This window comes from Amblyraja radiata, chromosome 16 (assembly GCF_010909765.2).
Source record: "Amblyraja radiata isolate CabotCenter1 chromosome 16, sAmbRad1.1.pri, whole genome shotgun sequence".
Lineage (NCBI taxonomy): Eukaryota > Metazoa > Chordata > Chondrichthyes > Rajiformes > Rajidae > Amblyraja > Amblyraja radiata.
Window position 1 is genome coordinate 1,053,634 of NC_045971.1, and position 17,711 is coordinate 1,071,344.

A 17,711-nucleotide genomic window follows, 5' to 3' on the forward strand; every position below is an offset into this window, starting at 1 on the left:
ATTTAAGAAGGAACTGCAGATGCTGCAAAATCGAAGGTAGACAAAAATGCTGGAGAAACTCAGCGGGTGCAGCAGCATCTATGGAGCGAAGGAAATAGGCAACGTTTCGGGACGAAACCCACAAGGGTTTCGGCCCGAAACGTTGCCTATTTCCTATAGTAGAGTTTGTTCAAATCTTTGCATGGAGCGAAGGAAATAGGCAACGTTACCCATTTCCTTCGCTCCATAGATGCTGCTGCACCCGCTGAGTTTCTCCAGCACTTTTGTCTACCACGTACACATCAGTTGGGGAGACGGAGCGAGTCCAGACTGGAGAGGGTTTTCTCTCCCCACCCATTCACCCATCCCACCAGTAAGCACCCATCCCACCAAACAACATTTCGTTCAGACCGAAAGGTCTGAATGACAAATAAAGGATTAAAAAAAAAGCAGCGATCCCAGGGTCGGCCGCCCTGCTGCTTGTATCAAACGCATCAATTAGTGACAGTCACTCAGTACTTACCCTTGACTACTTCGACAGTTTTGATTTCCGTTGAGTAGCTGTTGAAGACATAAAGAATAATAATTAGGCAACAAACAAAAAGCAATTGGTCAAATAAAATTCTGTGAAGAATGAAGTTCAGTGCTCAGTCCTTCAAAAGCTGTGGGTTTACAGCTGGAGTGGACAGAGATGGAGGTCAAAGTTCATAAGTGATAGAAGCAGAATTAGGCCATTCGGCCCGTAGTGTCTACTTTGCCATTCAATTGTGGCTGATATAACTCTCCCTCCTAACCCCATTCTCCTGCCTTCTCCCCATAATCCCTGATGCCCGTACCAATCAAGAATCTATCTATCTCTGCCTTATGCCCCTGTCCCACTTAGGAAACCTGAACGGAAACCTCTGGAGACTTTGCGCCCCACCCAAGGTTTCCGTGCGGTTCCCGGAGGTTGCAGGTGGTTGCCCGAGGTTGCAGGCAGTGGAAGCAGGTAGGGAGACTGACAAAAACCTCCGGGAACCGCACGGAAACCTTGGGTGGGGCGCAAAGTCTCCAGAGGTTTCCGTTCAGGTTTCCTAAGTGGGACAGGGGCATTAAAAATACCCTTTTTCTTGGCATCCACAGTCATTTGTGGCAATGAATTCCACAGATTCACCACCCTCTGGCTAAAGAAATTCCTTCTCATCTCCTTCCTAAAGGAACGTCCTTTAATTCTGAGGCTGTGACCTCTGATCCTAGACTCTCCCAGTAGTGGAAACATCCTCTCCACATCCACTCTATCCAGGCCTTTCATTATTCGGTACATTGCAATTATTTTCCCGCTCATCCTTTTAAACTCCAGCGAGTACAGGCCCAGTGTCGTGAAACGCTCATCATATGATAACCCACTGGGATCAGTCTCATTAACCTCCTCTGGACCCTCTCCAGAGATACCTCTGATGGAATGGAGCGAATGCCATGCATACCAGTGTGATTGATGTTGGTTTTGGGACTGTTTTGTAGACAGCATCAAGTAAAGGCGATTATATGCAGAAGTGCCATCTAAATTGACAGAACCAACTCCCCCTCACATTCCGAATCCGACCTTTCTGTCCTGGGCCTCCTCCATGGCTAGAGTGAGGCCCACCGTAAATTGGAGGAGCAGCACCTCATATTTCACTCGGGTAGTTTACACCCCAGCGGTATGAACATTGACTTCTCCAATTTCAGGTAGTCCCTGCTTTCTCCCTTTTTCCCCTCCCCTTCCCAGCTCTCCCACAGCCCACTGTCTCCGCCTCTTCCTTTCTTCTTACACCCCCCCCCCCCCCCACCCCCCCCCGCCATCCCCTCATCGGTCTGAAGAAGGGTCTCGACCTGAAACTTCACCCATTCCTTCGCTCCATAGATGCTGCCTCACCCGCTGAGTTTCTCCAGCATTTTTGTCTACCTTCATGTTTGGCCTAGGCATCTTGGGGAAAGGACCTGTCCCTCTGTTGTACTGGTGTACGTTCTATGTTCTAAGGGAGTGAGATGCAACAGCAGAGATCAGGTGTTGAGGTGCCAATCAGATTGTATTCAATCATTTGGGCATCACGGTGGCACAGCGGTAGTGCTGCTGCCTCAAACGCCAGGGTCCCAGGTTCGATCCTAACTACGGGCGCTGTCTGTATAGAGTTCGTACGTCTTCCCTGTGACTGCGTGGGTTTTCTCCGGGTGCTTTGGTTTCCTCCCACACTCTGAAGACGTTAGGTTTGTAGGTTAACTGAGTTCTGTAAATTATAAATTGTCCCTAGCATGTGGGATAGTGCTGGCGTACGGGCTGATCGTTGGTCGACACAGACATGGTGGGCCGAAGGGCCTGTTTCCATGCTGTATCTCCAAAACCTAAAAGTCTAAACTCAGGCCATTACTGGAGGGTAGACACAAAATGCTGGAGTAACTCAGCGGGACCGGCAGCATCTCTGGAGCGAAGGAATGGGTGACGTTTCGGGTCGAGACCCTTCTTCAGGCTGGAGGATAGGATTGAGGGGCAGAGTGGCCTACTGCATCAGTCTATAGGTCAAGCAATGCATCTGGGTAGCAAAGCTTCACTTGGTGCCTGTTTTTTTGCCTTTTACCAAAATTATTTGTAACATTTACAGAGCCCGGGTTAATGAAGCACGAGGGAAGGAGAAGAGAGGAATTGTGCATCTGTCAATAGTCAATGATAGAAACATAGACAATGGGTGCAGGAGGAGGCCAATCTGGCCCTTTGAGCCAGCACCGCCATTCAATATGATCATGGCTGATCATTGAGAATCAGTATCCCGTTCCTGCTTTCTCCCCATATCCCTTGAATCTGTTAGCCCTAAGAGCTACAATAAATCTAACTCTCTCTTGAATACACACAGTGAATTGGCCTCCACTGCCTTCTGTGGCAGAGAATTCCACAGATCCACAACTCTCTGGGTGAAGAAGTTGTTTGAGGTTTGGATGATCATCCCACCTGACATGCTCTCCATCCAGGAGACGTCGGTATTGGGCGATCTCCATCTCCAGCCTGGTTTTGACGTCCAGGAGCTGTGTGTAGTCTTGGCTCTGCCTCTGCATGTCCATCTGGATCTGGGACAACTCTGCATCGCGGTCGCTGAGGATGTCCTCGAGGTTGAGCAGCTGGTCGGCGTACTGCTCCTCTGTATCCTGCAGGTTGGCTTCCAGCGATGATTTCTGCATTAAAACATTGACAATGAGTAACATTGACGGGTGTGGAGAGGATAAACCACTGAGGGGAAAAACCTGGCACACCACTCACCACACTCATGAACGTCTGGACATCAATCTCCACCGACTGCAGTTTGCGCCTCTGCTCATTGTATTGTTCTTTCTCTTTGGACACCTGTTGGCTGCTGGTACTCATCGTTTGTTTGACAACACTCGACTGGAAAAAAACATAAAGGATTTTATTCCTTGGAACGCAGGAGGATCTTATAGAGGTGTATAAGATCATGAGGGGAATACCTTAGAAAGGAGAGATGCACAGAATCCTTTACCCAGGGAAGGGAAATGAAGATCCAGAGGACATAGGTTTAAGATGAGAGTGGAAAGATTTGATAAAAACTAACCCAATATAGAAAATAGAAAATAGGTGCAGGAGGAGGCCATTCGGTCCTTCGAGCTAGCACCACCATTCATTGTGATCATGGCTGGAATTTATTTGTTTGGAATTTATTGAAACCACAACCTCTCCAATTATGAATTGTAAATGTCAATAGACATTTTTATTCCAAACCTGACCACAAAGGATTTTTTAACAGATTCCCACGTTGCAATCAGCAGCCTGCCCGCACCCAGCCATTGTTCCAATTATAGGTACCTGCTCCTTGAAACATTTCTCAGCCTCCAGTTGGTTATTCTCTGCCATTAATTCATAATTGCTTCTCAGTTCGGCCAGGGTTTTGGTCAAGTCCTTGGCCGGAGGAGCGTCCACTTCCACAGTGACTGTACCACGCAGCTGGTGACGGAGAGATTTCATTTCCTAACAAAGAGAGAAAAAAGAGATTCAGACCTCGAATATTCATCCTACCGTCTCAAAGGATAGGGTATTAAAGCTGGTTGTTTAAGAAGGAACTGCAGATGCTGGAAAATCGAAGGGAGACAAAAGTGCTGGAGAAACTCAGCGGGTGCAGCAGCATCTATGGAGCGAAGGAAATAGGCAACGTTTCGGGCTGAAACCCTTCCCAGTTTTACAGATTGGAAGGAGTGGTGATTGGGGAATGTCATCTCAAAGGACTTTGCTCAGTGGCCGAAAGTTCACCGCAACGTGAAGGCATTAGGAAGATATGGATTATGCCAAATGGTGTTGAGGTGTGGGAGCAGGAGGGAGATTCTGGACTTGATGAAATTACAATGAAAGCCATTAGAATGAATGAATGAGTTCATTGGCCAAGTATTCACATACAAGGAATTTGCCTCGATGCAGTGACCCCAGCACTTTCCATTGAGAAAACCATTGGTTGGTTTAAGAGAGGTACAGTGCTGCAGCAGGTGGAGCCACTGCCTCACAGCACCAGAGAGCCGCATTTAATCCTGACCTCGGGTGCTGTCTGGGTGGAGTTTGCACTTTCTCCCTATGTCACACAATCAAAGTTGGCTCCTTGATGCCACAAGCCAACTACATGACGAATGGCATCAACGTTTCCAATGTGTACTACTCACATCTTCATGGCTCTTCCTGATGTAGATTAGTTCTTCCTTCATTGCTTCGATTTGTGACTCCAGATCACTTCGGGCCATGGTCAGTTCATCTAGGACTTTGCGTAACCCAGCGATGTCCATCTCCACACCACGCCTGATGGCCAGCTCTGAATCATACCTGCAGGACACACAAAGGGGCTTGTCAATGTTCATAAGTGATAGGATCAGAATCAGGACATTCGGCTCATCAAGTCTACTCTGCCATTCAATCATGGCTGATCTATCTTTCCCTCTTAACCCCACTCTCCTGCCTTCTCCCCATAACCCCTGACACCCGTCCTAATCAAGAATCTATGCCTTAAAAATATCCATTGACTTTGCCTCCACATCCTTCCCTGGCCCAGTGCCGAATCCTGAGGCACACCACTAGCCACAGGACTCCAGTCCGAGAAGCAACCTTCCACCATCACCCTCTTCCCTTATCTCTGCCTTAAAAATATCCACTGACTTGGGCTCCTCATCATTCCCTGGCAAGGAATCCCACAGATTCCCCACCCTCTGACTAAAGAAATTCCTACTCATCACCTTCCTAAAGGAACGTCCTTTTATTCTGAGGCTATGAACTCTGGTCTTGGAATCTCCCACTAGTGGAAACATCCTCTCCACATCCACTCTATCCAGGCCTTTCACTGTTCTGTATTCTCTCCAATGCTAGCACATTAGTGTGGTGACCAGCACTGCACATAACATTCTGTACAGCTGTAACATGAAGTCACAACAGATAGATGGGATGGGAGATTGCAACCTTCACGTGGTCCGCCCTGTTTCGACGAATGCAATCAACCCGGCGTGCACAGTCAAGTAAGATCAAATAGAACAAGTTGTCCTACAACTTTAGGCTGTGCACGCAAGAAGAAGAAGACAACAGATAGATGGAACTGTACGGCACAACTCTTATACTCAGTGGAATGGGCCATGGAGGCCAAATGTTGTCTTCACTACCCCATCCATCTGTGCGCCATTTTTGGGACGTTATGGAGTTGCACGCCAACCTCCCGCTGTTCATCAATGCTGCTGAGCTCCTGACTCAGTTTATGTTCAGCCAGTATTTGACATCCCCAAATGCATCACCTCACACTAGTTCGGATTACATTCCATCCATAGACACAAAGTGCTGGAGCAACTCTGGGATGGCGGGACTGTCATATGAGGAAAGATTGAAAAGACTATCTTGTATTCACTGGAGTTTAGAAGGATGAGGGGGCATTTTATAGAAACATATAAAATTATAAAAGGACTGGACAAGCTAGATGCAGGAAAACTTTTCCCAATGTTGGGCGAGTCCAGAACCAGGGGCCACAGTCTTAGAATAAAGGGGAGGTCATTTAAGACTGAGGTGAGAAAGAACTTTTTCACCCAGAGAGTTGTGAATTTATGGAATTCCCTGCCACAGAGGGCAGTGGAGGCTAAGTCGCTGGATGGATTTAAGAGAGAGTTAGATAGAGCTCTAGGGGCTAGTGGAGTCAAGGGATATGGGGAGAAGGCAGGCACGGGTTATATATGGGACGATCAGCAATGATCACAATGAATGGCGGTGCTGGTTCGAAGGGCGGAATGGCCTCCTCCTGCACCAATTTTCTATGTTTCTATGTTTCTACACTGTAAATGGGCCAATTATAATCACGAGTTCAAGAAGGAACTGCAGATGCTGGAAGATCGAAGGTACACAAAAATGCTGGAGAAACTCAGCGGGTGCAGCAGCATCTATGGAGCGAATTGTAATCACGTATTGTCTTTCCGCTGACTGGTTAGCACGCAACAAAAAAGCTTTTCACTGTACCTCGGTACACGTGACAATAAACTCAACTGAATCTGAGAGGTGAGAAGACAAGCCCCTCCACTGCAGTTACTGTAGTTAGTCTTCCACAAAGGAGTCGGTGAGGCAGAGCACAGGGTGTTTGTGTGACCTTACTGTGACATGACTCACTTGGTTTTAAAGTCATCTGCAGCCAGTTTTGCATTGTCAATCTGCAGCAGGATCTTGGCGTTAGCCAGGGAAGCGCCATTGATCTGAAAAATAAGACATGGCATTCGTTACTGAACCAATGTCCTTAATATAAAGCAGCAGAGAACACAAAGTGCCGGAGTAACTCAGAGGGTCAGGCAGCATCTCTGGGGGGCAGGGATAGGTGACGTTTCAGGTCTTCAGACGGAAGAAGGGTCTCGACCTGAAACGTCACCCGTTCCTTCTCTCCTGTGATGCTGCCTGTCCCGCTGAGTTACTCCAGCATTTTGTGTCTATCTTCAGTTTAAACCAGCATCTGCAGTTCCTACCTACAACCTTCTTCAGACCTTTCTTCAGCATTCAGGAGAACGTGCCCAGAGAGGTGGGTGGGTGACGGGACGGGATGGGGCAGGACACTGCAGGAAGGGCTCAAGTGGCGGCAGAGAGGAGGTGAGAGGGAAGCTGAGTATAGGCATGAGAGGAGACCCTGTGTGTCAGGGGTTATGGGGAGAAGGCAGGAGAATGAGGTTAAGAGGGAAAGATAGATCAGCCATGATTGAATGGGGGAGTAGACTTGATGGGCCGAATGGCCTAATTCTGCTCCTATCTCTTATGAACCTGTGAGGAGTAGAGGATGGAGGAGACGGAGGTGGGAGGAGGGGATAGAAACATAGAAAATAGGTACAGGAGTAGGCCATTGGGCCCTTCGAGCCTGCACCGCCATTCGATATGATCATGGCTGATCATCCAACTCAGTATCCTGTACCTGCCTTCTCTCCATACCCCCTGATCCCTTTAGCCACAAGAGCTACATCTAACTCCCTCTTAAATATAGCCAATGAACTGTGGCCTCAACTACCTTCTGTGACAGAGAATTCCAGAGATTCACCACTCTCTGTGTGAAAAATGGGGGTGGGATGGGGGAGGGAAATATCACATGTTCTTACAGGACTGTGGTGTGGAGTATTGCTTCATGCAGTTTCTGCAGCATTTGATTATTGATTAGGAGCACAGGTGATCGAGAGTTAAAGGTGTTTCATTGTCATATGTTCTTGCAAGGGAACAATGACATTCTTGCTAGAGCTTTACAGACACATTTACCACAACAACACACAGATAAATCATCAATGATAAAATGTAAATTAGTTTTTAATGTTTCACAAAGAACTGCAGATGCTGGAAAATCGAAGGTAGACTGGAGAAATGCTGGAGAAACTCAGCGGGTGAGGCAGCATCTATGGAGCGAAGGAAAAAGGCAACATCTGAAGAAGGGTCTCGATCCGAAACGTCGCCTATTCCTTCGCTCCATAGATGCTGCCTCACCCGCTGAGTTTCTCCAGCATTTTTGTCTACCAATGTAAATTAGTGATCATCCACACTCGATGCACTGCGAAGGGCCGAATGGCCTACACCTGCACCTATTGTCTATCACTCTGTCCAGGTGCATCACAACTTGGTTTAGCAACCGCTCTGTCCAAGACCACAAGAAATTGTAGAGTGTTGTGGATCCCAGGTTCCATCAGAGTGACCACTGACCAGCCACCCCCACCCCCACTCAATCCCACCCTGCTCTGCACTATATTCGACACAGTTATTTTCTCTTTTACCCTGCCTGATGTATTTGCCTACGGTACGATTTGTCTGGTGGCGCAGTGGTAGAGGTGCTGCCTCACAGTGCCAGAGACCCGGGTTCGATCCTGACTACGGGTGCTGTCTGTACAGAATTTGTACGTTCTCCCCGTAACCTGCGTGGGTCTTCTCCGGGATCTCCGCTTTCCTCCCACACTCCAGAGACGTGCAGGTTTGTAGGTTAATTGGCTTCGGAAAAATTGTGAATTATTCCTAGTGTGTGTGGGATAGTGTTATTGTGCGGGGATCGTTGGTCAGCGCGGACTCGATGGGCTGAAGGGCCTGTTTCCGTGCTGTATCTCTAAACTGAATTAAACTATCCATGCAGAACAAAGTCTCTCACTACATCTTGGAACACGTGATAATAAGGTCAAGGTCATAAGTGATAGGAGAAGAATTAGGCCATTCGGCCCATCAAGTCTACATCAATCATGGATGATCTATCTCTCCCTCCTAACCCCATTCTACTGCCTTCTCCCCATAAACTCTGACCCCTGCACTAATCAAGAAATGTTTGATAATAATAAATCGATGCCAAGAATTCTGTGGAAACCACGATGACCAGGGCTGGCCTGGTCAACCTAACTCTCTCAGCCACACAGGCCTGATGTCCAATGCTGTCTTTCTGCACCATGGTGGCACGGCTTGGGAGAGCTGACGCCTCACAGACAGCGTCAGGGACTCTGGTTCAATCCTGACATAGGATGCTGCCTGTGTGGAGTTTGCATGTTCTCCATGTGACTGCATGGGTGCTGCGGTTTCCTCCCACATCCCTAAGACGTGCGGGTTTGTGAGATAATTGCCCCCTAGTGCGTAGGAGGTGGATGTGAAGATGAGATAACATAGAACTAGTGTGAATGGGAGATCGATGATCGGTGTGTGGACCCGGTGGGTCGAATGGCCTTTCATACTATATTTTTCAATTACTCAGTACCCAGGTTCGCCTGGGGAAGCCAATGATCCTTCCAGCAGACTAAATTCTACAAGACGACGCCTGAGAGCCAAGTCAAAGAATCCTAGTCATTATCCCAAAGCCGAAAGCAGCAACAACGACCAGCCTCAAGAGCACCTAGCAGTTGGACCTGCTCTCCGAATACTACAACTGAATGTTGAAGGCCTCTCTGCAGCCAAGCGACGCCTCATCGAAGTCCTCGCCCACCAACACTCCATTGACGTCATCTGTCTCCAAGAGACTCATGTTGGCACAGAGGAAGTGGGCCGTTACACCATCAATGGCTTTGATCTTCTTTGCTACGCTCCCCACGCCAAACATGGACGTGCCACCTATGTGCGCTCCGAGATAGCTGAAGCAAGTCACCTGACCATAGCAAGTTTCTCGGATACCATAACTATTGGTGGTTTCCACATTGTCAATGTGTACAAGCCACCAAGTGCCAACTGGGATCTGCAAGTCCTACCCACCCTTCCCCACCCTGCCATCTATGTGGGAGACTTTAACAGCCACCACCCTGACTGGGGTTACCCAGCAGCGGATCATGATGGGGAGGCACTTTCAGACTGGGCATCCAGAAATGACATTGCTCTCATACACGACCCAAAACAAAGAGGAACATTCCACTCTGCCAGGTGGAACAAGGACTACTCTCCTGACCTGTGCTGGGTCAGCTCTTTGAATGGAACCCCTTACCCTGCACAGACCCTCATCCTGGAAGATTTCCCCCACAGTCAACACCGCCCCTCACTCATACACATCGGCCTACACCTCCCAGTCATAAACAGTCCAAGAAAGATGCGCTGGAATTTCCGCAAAGCCAACTGGAAGAAATACAGTGAAACTCTAGACCAGAGTGTTGTTACCATCCCACTCCACACCATCACTGTAGATGAAGCATACAACCGTTTCTGCAGCGCCATCTATAAAGCCGCCCACAAAACAATTCCAAGAGGCTACCGTCCCCTCTACGTCCCATGCCTGGATGGAGAAAGCGCTGCCCTCTTACAAACCTACAAAACATCAGGGGACCCTGAGATAGCAGAACATCTCATTGAATCACTATCTTCAGCTCGGCAAAGGAAATGGGAGGAGACAGTAGCAGAACTAAACTTCACCCACTCTAGCAGAAAATGCTGGAGCCTCATCCGCCGCCTAGGAGCTGCACAGAAACCCCCTACCCAAAGCCGACCTTCTGTCACACCCAACCAGGTTGCATCCCACCTACTGAATATTGCAAAAGCACCCCAAGACAAGTCCACCAGAAGAGCTGTCGCAACAGAGCTAAGGACGCTTCGACGAACACCTGGAAAGGAAAGAAACCCTGAGCCCTTCGAGGTGGCTGAACTGGAGAAGGTCCTGCAGGGCCTGAAATGTGGAAAGGCAGCAGGTTATGATAACATCTCTCCAGAGTTCATGAAGCACCTGGGCCCCCGAGCTCTAACCTGGCTGACCCAACTCTACACTAGGGCCATACAGAATAACTCCATCCCAAAGATATGGCAGACAGCAAAAGTCATTGCTATACCAAAACCTGGCAAAGACGAAAAACTACCAGCAAGCTACCGCCCAATCTCTCTACTCTGCGTCCCACTCAAAATCTTATAACGCCTTATACTACAACGTATATCTCCAGGAGTAGAAGAGATTCTCAGTGTGGATCAGGCAGGTTTCCGCAAGGACCGCAGCACAGGAGAACAAGTTCTGGCCCTAACCACCTGCATTGAAAAAGGCTTCGAGAACAAACTGAAGACCGGGGCAGTGTTCCTTGATCTCACCGCAGCCTATGACACTGTGTGGCACAAAGGCCTCCACCTAAAACTCACCAAAGCACTCCCTGCCTGGGCATCAGAAACCATCAAATCTCTGCTCTCCAACCGCAGGTTCAGAGTTCACCTTGGACAGAACAAGAGTGCATGGAGAATGCAGAAGAATGGGCTCCCGCAAGGGTCAGTTTTAGCCCCAACCTTGTTCAACCTTTACACAAATGACCTACCCACCACCAAATCCCGCAAATTCATCTATGCAGATGACATCTGTTTGGCCTTCCAAGCACCAGATTTTGGTACATTGGAACAGGTGCTCAATGAAGACCTTGCTAAACTGGACGAGTACTGCAAAACCTGGCGCCTAAAACCAAGCCCAGCAAAAACGGTCTCCAGTGTGTTCCACCTCCATAATGCAGAAGCCACAAGAGAACCAAACATCTATCTGAGCAGGACCAAACTGAAGTATGCCCCCACTCCAACCTACCTCGGAGTGACCCTTGACAGGACCCTATCCTTCAAGGAACATCTTAAAAGAACAGCAGCTAAGGTGAAGTCCAGAAACAATCTCCTCAGTAAGCTTGCTGGCTCAAAGTGGGGGGCAGCAGCCCCCACACTGCGCATTTCAGCACTAGCCCTTGCATTTTCTTCAGCCGAATATTGTGCCCCTGTTTGGTCCAGGTCATCCCACACACACCATGTGGATACCCAATTGAACTCAACAATGAGGATCATCACAGGAACAATCCGCTCAACACCACTCCCCTGGCTCCCTGTCCTATCCAACATAGCCCCTCCACACATCCGGGGAGTAGTCCTCACTCAAAGGATGCTCCAAAAGACCAAAAACTCCCCTCATCTGCCAATTCACATGGACATCTTCAACCCACCCACTGCTCGACTTCCATCTAGACGACCAATTTGGAAGAACCCACCACCAGCTGATTTCACCATCCAATCAGCTTGGAAAAGGGAATGGGAGTCCAAGGACGTCCCAAATAAACATCTGGTGTCAGACCCCACCCTACCGGTCCCTGGCACCAATCTCCCAAGGAAGCAGTGGACGACGCTGAATAGATTCAGGACTGGACATGGCCCCTGCTTGGCCAGCCTTCACAAATGGGGCAGCAGTCCAACCCCATGGTGTGCTTGTGGAGAGCAGCAAACAATGCAACACATCATTGAAGCATGCCCTCAACAAAGACTCAAAGGAGGACTTGTCACCCTTCATACAGCAGATCAAGAGGCAACTGCTTGGCTAAAGGACTTTGCATTCGCTAAATAAAATTACTCAATCAAAGCAGGGCAGTCTGATCCTATGAAGATCTGACCTAGGGGTGAAAATAATGTAAGATGGCCCAAGAACCTGGCTGCAGAGCTGGAACATAGAACATAGAACAGTACAGCACAGGGAAAGGCCCTTCGGCCCACCATGAATGCACCAAACATGATGCCAGGACCAATTATATCTGCCGACACGTAATCCATCCGTTCACCATATATCCATGTACCTAGCTAAAGCACCACTATCGTGTCTGCCTCCACCACCACTCCTGGCTACACGTTCCAGGCTCCACAACTTTCCCCACACATGTCCTTTAAACTTTTCCCTTCTCACCTTCACGCTCTGCCCTCTAGCTTGGACATTTCCACCCCGGGAAAAGGTTTTGACTGTCTACCCTATCTGCCCCTTGGTTGATGATACCATGGTTGCAAAGGTGGTGAGTTGGTCTAAATCCTCAGAGGTTCACTCACCTGGACAGAGATCCACTCACCTGGACACAGAGATCCACTCACCTGGACAGATCCACACTTACCTGGACACAGAGATCCACTCACCTGGACACAGAGATCCACTCACCAGGACACAGAGATCCACTCACCTGGACACAGAGATCCACTAACCTGGACACAGAGATCCACTCACCTGGACACAGAGATCCACTCACCTGGACAGAGCACTCATCTGACCTAAGAGGTTTCACTCACCTGGGATCGGAGGCTGCTGATGGTCTTCCAGTGGTCTCCCATCTCTCGGACGTCGGCGGGAGACCTCTTGTCGTAGTACTCCCTGATCTGCAGCTCGTACTGGTTGTTGGACTTCTCCAGAGAGTGGACCTTGTTCAGGTAGGTGGCGAGGCGCTCGTTGAGATTCTGCATGGTCTGCTTCTCGTTGATGGAGAAAGCCCCCAGCCCCCCCGAGTTGTGGGACCCCGAGTAGAAGCTGCCGACGTTGCTGCCCTTGTTGGGGGCATAACTGGAGGAGATACGGGTGCCCCGCCTCTGGGAACTGTAGACACTGATGGCTCGGCGTGCCGTTACCCCGCCGCCGCCGCCGCCGCCGCCGCTGCTCCCCACACTCATCCGCTGTGAACGGTTAGAGCTGAGCACCACCGACCCAGACCGGCGGGACTGCATCGGGTGATCCTGCTGCGAGAAGTTGTAGGACTGCATGGTTAGTCTGGAGATGTGGAGCCTCGTAAACTCAGCCTGAGAGAGCAGGATTGTGTCTGGACCCAAACGCCCGGGACTTTAAATACAACATCGCTGAGGGTGCGGCAGTCCGGTCTGACCCGCAGAATGTAGACGGTCAGGTTTGGAACCAGGAACCAGGGTGTCTTGTCTTGGCTCAGGTACCTGCATTGCTGCAGCCGGTGGAACCACATGCCTCCCGCCTCCCCGCCAGCGGCACAGTCCGGTCCCACAAGTGTGCGCGGTCCCCGGACTGCAAACATCCCCACAGCCCAGCCCATGGATCACCAGTTGCACCAGACTGATTCCTGGGATGGCAGGACTTTCATATGAAGAAAGACTGGATAGACTCGGCTTGTACTCGCTAGAATTTAGAAGATTGAGGGGGGATCTTATAGAAACTTACAAAATTCTTAAGGGGTTGGACGGGCTAGATGTAGGAAGATTGTTCCCGATGTTGGGGAAGTCCAGGACAAGGGGTCACAGTTTAAGGATAAGGGGGAAGTCTTTTAGGACCGAGATGAGAAAAACATTTTTCACACAGAGAGTGGTGAATCTGTGGAATTCTCTGCCACAGAAGGTAGTTGAGGCCAGTTCATTGGCTATATTTAAGAGGGAGTTAGATGTGACCCTTGTGGCTAAAGGGATCAGGGGGTATGGAGAGAAGGCAGGTACAGGATACTGAGTTGGATGATCAGCCATGATCATATTGAATTTTTGCTTTACATAAATGACATCCATGAAAAAGTCACAAGTACGACCAGACTTTTCGCTGATGATTGTTTGCTGTACCGTCCAATGAAGTCAGCTGATGATGAAGATGATCTCCAAAAGGATCTCGATACTATGGTTGAGTGGTCACAACAATGGGGCATGCAGTTCAACCCTTCCAAATGTGAAACTATGCGTGTCACCAGAAAGAGGAATCCAGGCGAAACCTTACAATATACTTGGTGCCACCCTTGAAGAATCCAAACAACAAGTATCTTGGCATCAAATTGCAGAATGATCTGCGTTGGAATGGTCAGACTCATCATGCAACAGTGAAAGCAACAGGTGTCCTAAACTTCCTGAGGTGCAACTTTCATCATTGTTCAGCTTCTGTCAAGGAGAAGCTATACTTCACCCTCGTTAGACCTCATTTGGACTACATAGTTGCAGCATGGGACCCATACACAAATAAAAACATTTCTTCCATCGAATGTGTCCAAAGACAGGCAGCTCGATTTGTTACTAACACCTATGAGCGAGAAGCGAGTGTCACCAAACTTCTGAACTGTCTGGTCGGGGTGGAACCCTCTCCAAGACAGACGTGAAGCTCACCGTTTGACCTGTTTTTACGAAATGTTAAATGGTCAGCTCGACATAGACTACAAGACCTACACCAAACCCAAACCAATTAGGAGCAGACGAGGGCATTCGATCCAATTTGTGATCCCAGCTACAAAGACAGATGTGTACAGCAATTCGTTCTTCCCCCGCACAATTAAAGCATGGAATAATCTCCACCCAACTATAGTTACCCAACCAGATGAGTACAGAGTACAGAGAGTACAGAGGAGATTTACTAGAATGTTGCCTGGGTTTCAGCAACTAAGTTACAGAGAAAGGTTGAACAAGTTAGGGCTTTATTCTTTGGAGCGCAGAAGGTTAAGGGGGGACTTGATAGAGGTCTTTAAAATGATGAGAGGGATAGACAGAGTTGACGTGGATAAGCTTTTCCCACTGAGAGTAGGGAAGATTCAAACAAGGGGACATGACTTGAGAATTAAGGGACAGAAGTTTAGGGGTAACATGAGGGGGAACTTCTTTACTCAGAGAGTGGTGGCTGTGTGGAATGAGCTTCCAGTGAAGGTGGTGGAGGCAGGTTCATTTTTATCATTTAAAAATAAATTGGATAGTTATATGGACGGGAAAGGAATGGAGGGTTTAATGGTCTGAGCGCAGGTATATGGGACTAGGGGAGAATACGTGTTCGGCACGGACTAGAAGGGTCGAGATGGCCTGTTTCAGTGCTGTAATTGTTATATGGTTATAACTAAATTTAAAGTAGCTCTTTCTTCCCAATAACCCTTTCTGGCTTAAACCCTCCCTTCACCACCTCCAGTTTAAATTCCATTTGGAATATTTTGGAGGACCAAGAAACCAAGAACCAAGAATGGCGGTGCAGGCTCGAAGGGCCGAATGGCCTACTCCTGCACCTATTTTCTATGTTTCTATGGATATAACGTGTCCGCAGGAACAGCGAGCTCTGCGGTCAGTGCAGAGTCCGGCCGGCCGTCCACCGCTCTCCATCCACTACCCACTACCCCGCTCCGCTCCTTCAGCTTCAGTCAATGTCCTGGGCACTCACAGCTAACACTGGATGTGGATGTGGAGAGGATGTTTCCACTAGTGGGAGAGTCTCGGACCAGAGGCCATATCTTCAGAATTAAAGGATGTTCCTTTAGGAAGGAGATGAGGAGGAATTTCTTTAGTCAGAGGGTGGTGAATCTGTGGAATTCATTGCCACAGAATGATGAGGAGGCCAAGTCAGTGGATATTTTTAAGGCAGAGATAAGGGAAGAGGGTGATGGTGGAACGTTGCTTCTCAGACTGGAGTCTTGTGGCTAGTGGTGTGCCTCAGGATTCGATGCTGGGCCCGTTAATATTTGTCATCTATATCAATGATTTGGATGAGGACACACACGGCAAGATTAGCAAGTTTGCAGATGATACAAAAGTGGGTGGTTTTGCAGATAATGAAGATGGTTGCAAAAAATTGCAGCAGGATCTGGATCGATTGGCCAGGTGGGCTTAGGAATGGTTGATGGAATTTAATACAGGGATATGAGGGAGGATATTAAGGGCAGTCTAACATGGGCAGGACCTATACAATCAATGGTAGGGCTCTGGGGAGTGTTGTAGAGCAGAGGGATCTAGGCGTGCAGGTGCATGGTTGTATAGAAGGTGGAGTCGCAGGTAGATAATGTGATTAAAAAGGCTTTTGGTACATTGACCTTCATCAGTCAGAGTATTGACTATAGAGGTTGGGAGGTCATGTTGCAGTTGTATGAGACGTTGATGAGACTGCATTTAGAATATTGTGTTCAGTTCTGGGCACCATGTTATAGGAAAGATGTCAAACTGGAAAAGGTACAGAGAAGATTTACGAGGATGTTGCCAGGACTAGAGGGTGTGAGCTATAGGGAGAGGTTGAGTAGGCTGAGACTCTATTCCATGGAGTGCAGGAGGATGAGGGATGATCTTATAGAGGTGTGCAAAATCATGAGAGGAATAGAACATGCACAGAATCTCTTGCCCAGAGTGGGGGAATCGAGGACCAGAGGACATAGGTTTAAGGTGAAGTGGAAAAGATTTAATAGGAATCTGAGCGGTAACCTTTTCACACAAAGGGTGGTGGGTGTATGGAACATGCTGCCAGAGGAGGTAGTTGAGGCTGGGACTATCCCAACGCTTAAGAAACATTTAGACAGGTACATGGGTCAGACAGGTTTGGAGGGATATGGACCTAGTGCAGGCTGGTGGGACGAGTGCAGCTGGGACATGTTGGCCGGTGTGGGCAAGTTGGGCTGAAGGGCCTGTATCCACATTGTATCATTCTATAACTCTATTACTCTATGATAGATAGATTATTGATTAGGATGGGTGTCAGGGGATATGGAGATAAGGCATGACAATAGGGTTATGAGGGGAGGATAGATCAGCCATGATTGAATGGCGGAGTAGACTTGATGGGCTGAATGGCCTTATTTTGCTATAGAACTTATGAACTTAGAAGATGATGCAAGAAGATGATGGGCTGAAGGGCCTGTTCATGTGCTGTACCGTTCTATGTTCTGTGCACCAGTAAAAATCACTACATTTACAGAACATTTGGACACACTTAATAAGCAAGCTATACAACGATACGGCCCTAATGTTTACAAATGGGATTAGAATAGATGGGGAAAAGGGCAGATTGGACATGATGGGCCGAAGGGCTTGTTTCATGTGCTGTACAATTCTATGACCTTGACCAGTCGACCCGGGATGGCGGGACTGTGATATGCTGAGAGAATGGAGCGGCTGGGCTTGTACACTCTGGAGTTTAGAAGGATGAGAGGGTATCTTATTGAAACATATAAGATTGTTAAGGGCTTGGACATGCTAGAGGCAGGAAACATGTTCCCGATGTTGGGGGAGTCCAGAACCAGGGGCCACAGTTTAAGAATAAGGGGTAAGCCATTTAGAACGGAGACGAGGAAACACTTTTTCA

At 48.5% G+C, this 17,711-nt stretch overlaps 1 protein-coding gene across 1 annotated transcript in view; it reads right to left on the reverse strand.

Moving 5' to 3' along the window:
* Window positions 1-13,516, reverse strand: part of LOC116981715 (keratin, type I cytoskeletal 17-like) — a 32,421-nt gene extending 18,905 nt beyond the window's left edge. The window contains exons 1-7 of the mRNA XM_033034770.1: window positions 12,971-13,516; window positions 6,617-6,699; window positions 4,651-4,807; window positions 3,809-3,970; window positions 3,248-3,373; window positions 2,942-3,162; window positions 503-540 (exon numbers count right to left, since the gene is read on the reverse strand). Of these exons, the coding sequence (XP_032890661.1) occupies window positions 503-540; window positions 2,942-3,162; window positions 3,248-3,373; window positions 3,809-3,970; window positions 4,651-4,807; window positions 6,617-6,699; window positions 12,971-13,435 (1,252 nt within the window). The 5' untranslated portion in view covers window positions 13,436-13,516. The remainder of the gene's footprint in view (window positions 1-502; window positions 541-2,941; window positions 3,163-3,247; window positions 3,374-3,808; window positions 3,971-4,650; window positions 4,808-6,616; window positions 6,700-12,970) is intronic.
* Between the last annotated feature and the right edge of the window lie 4,195 nt (window positions 13,517-17,711).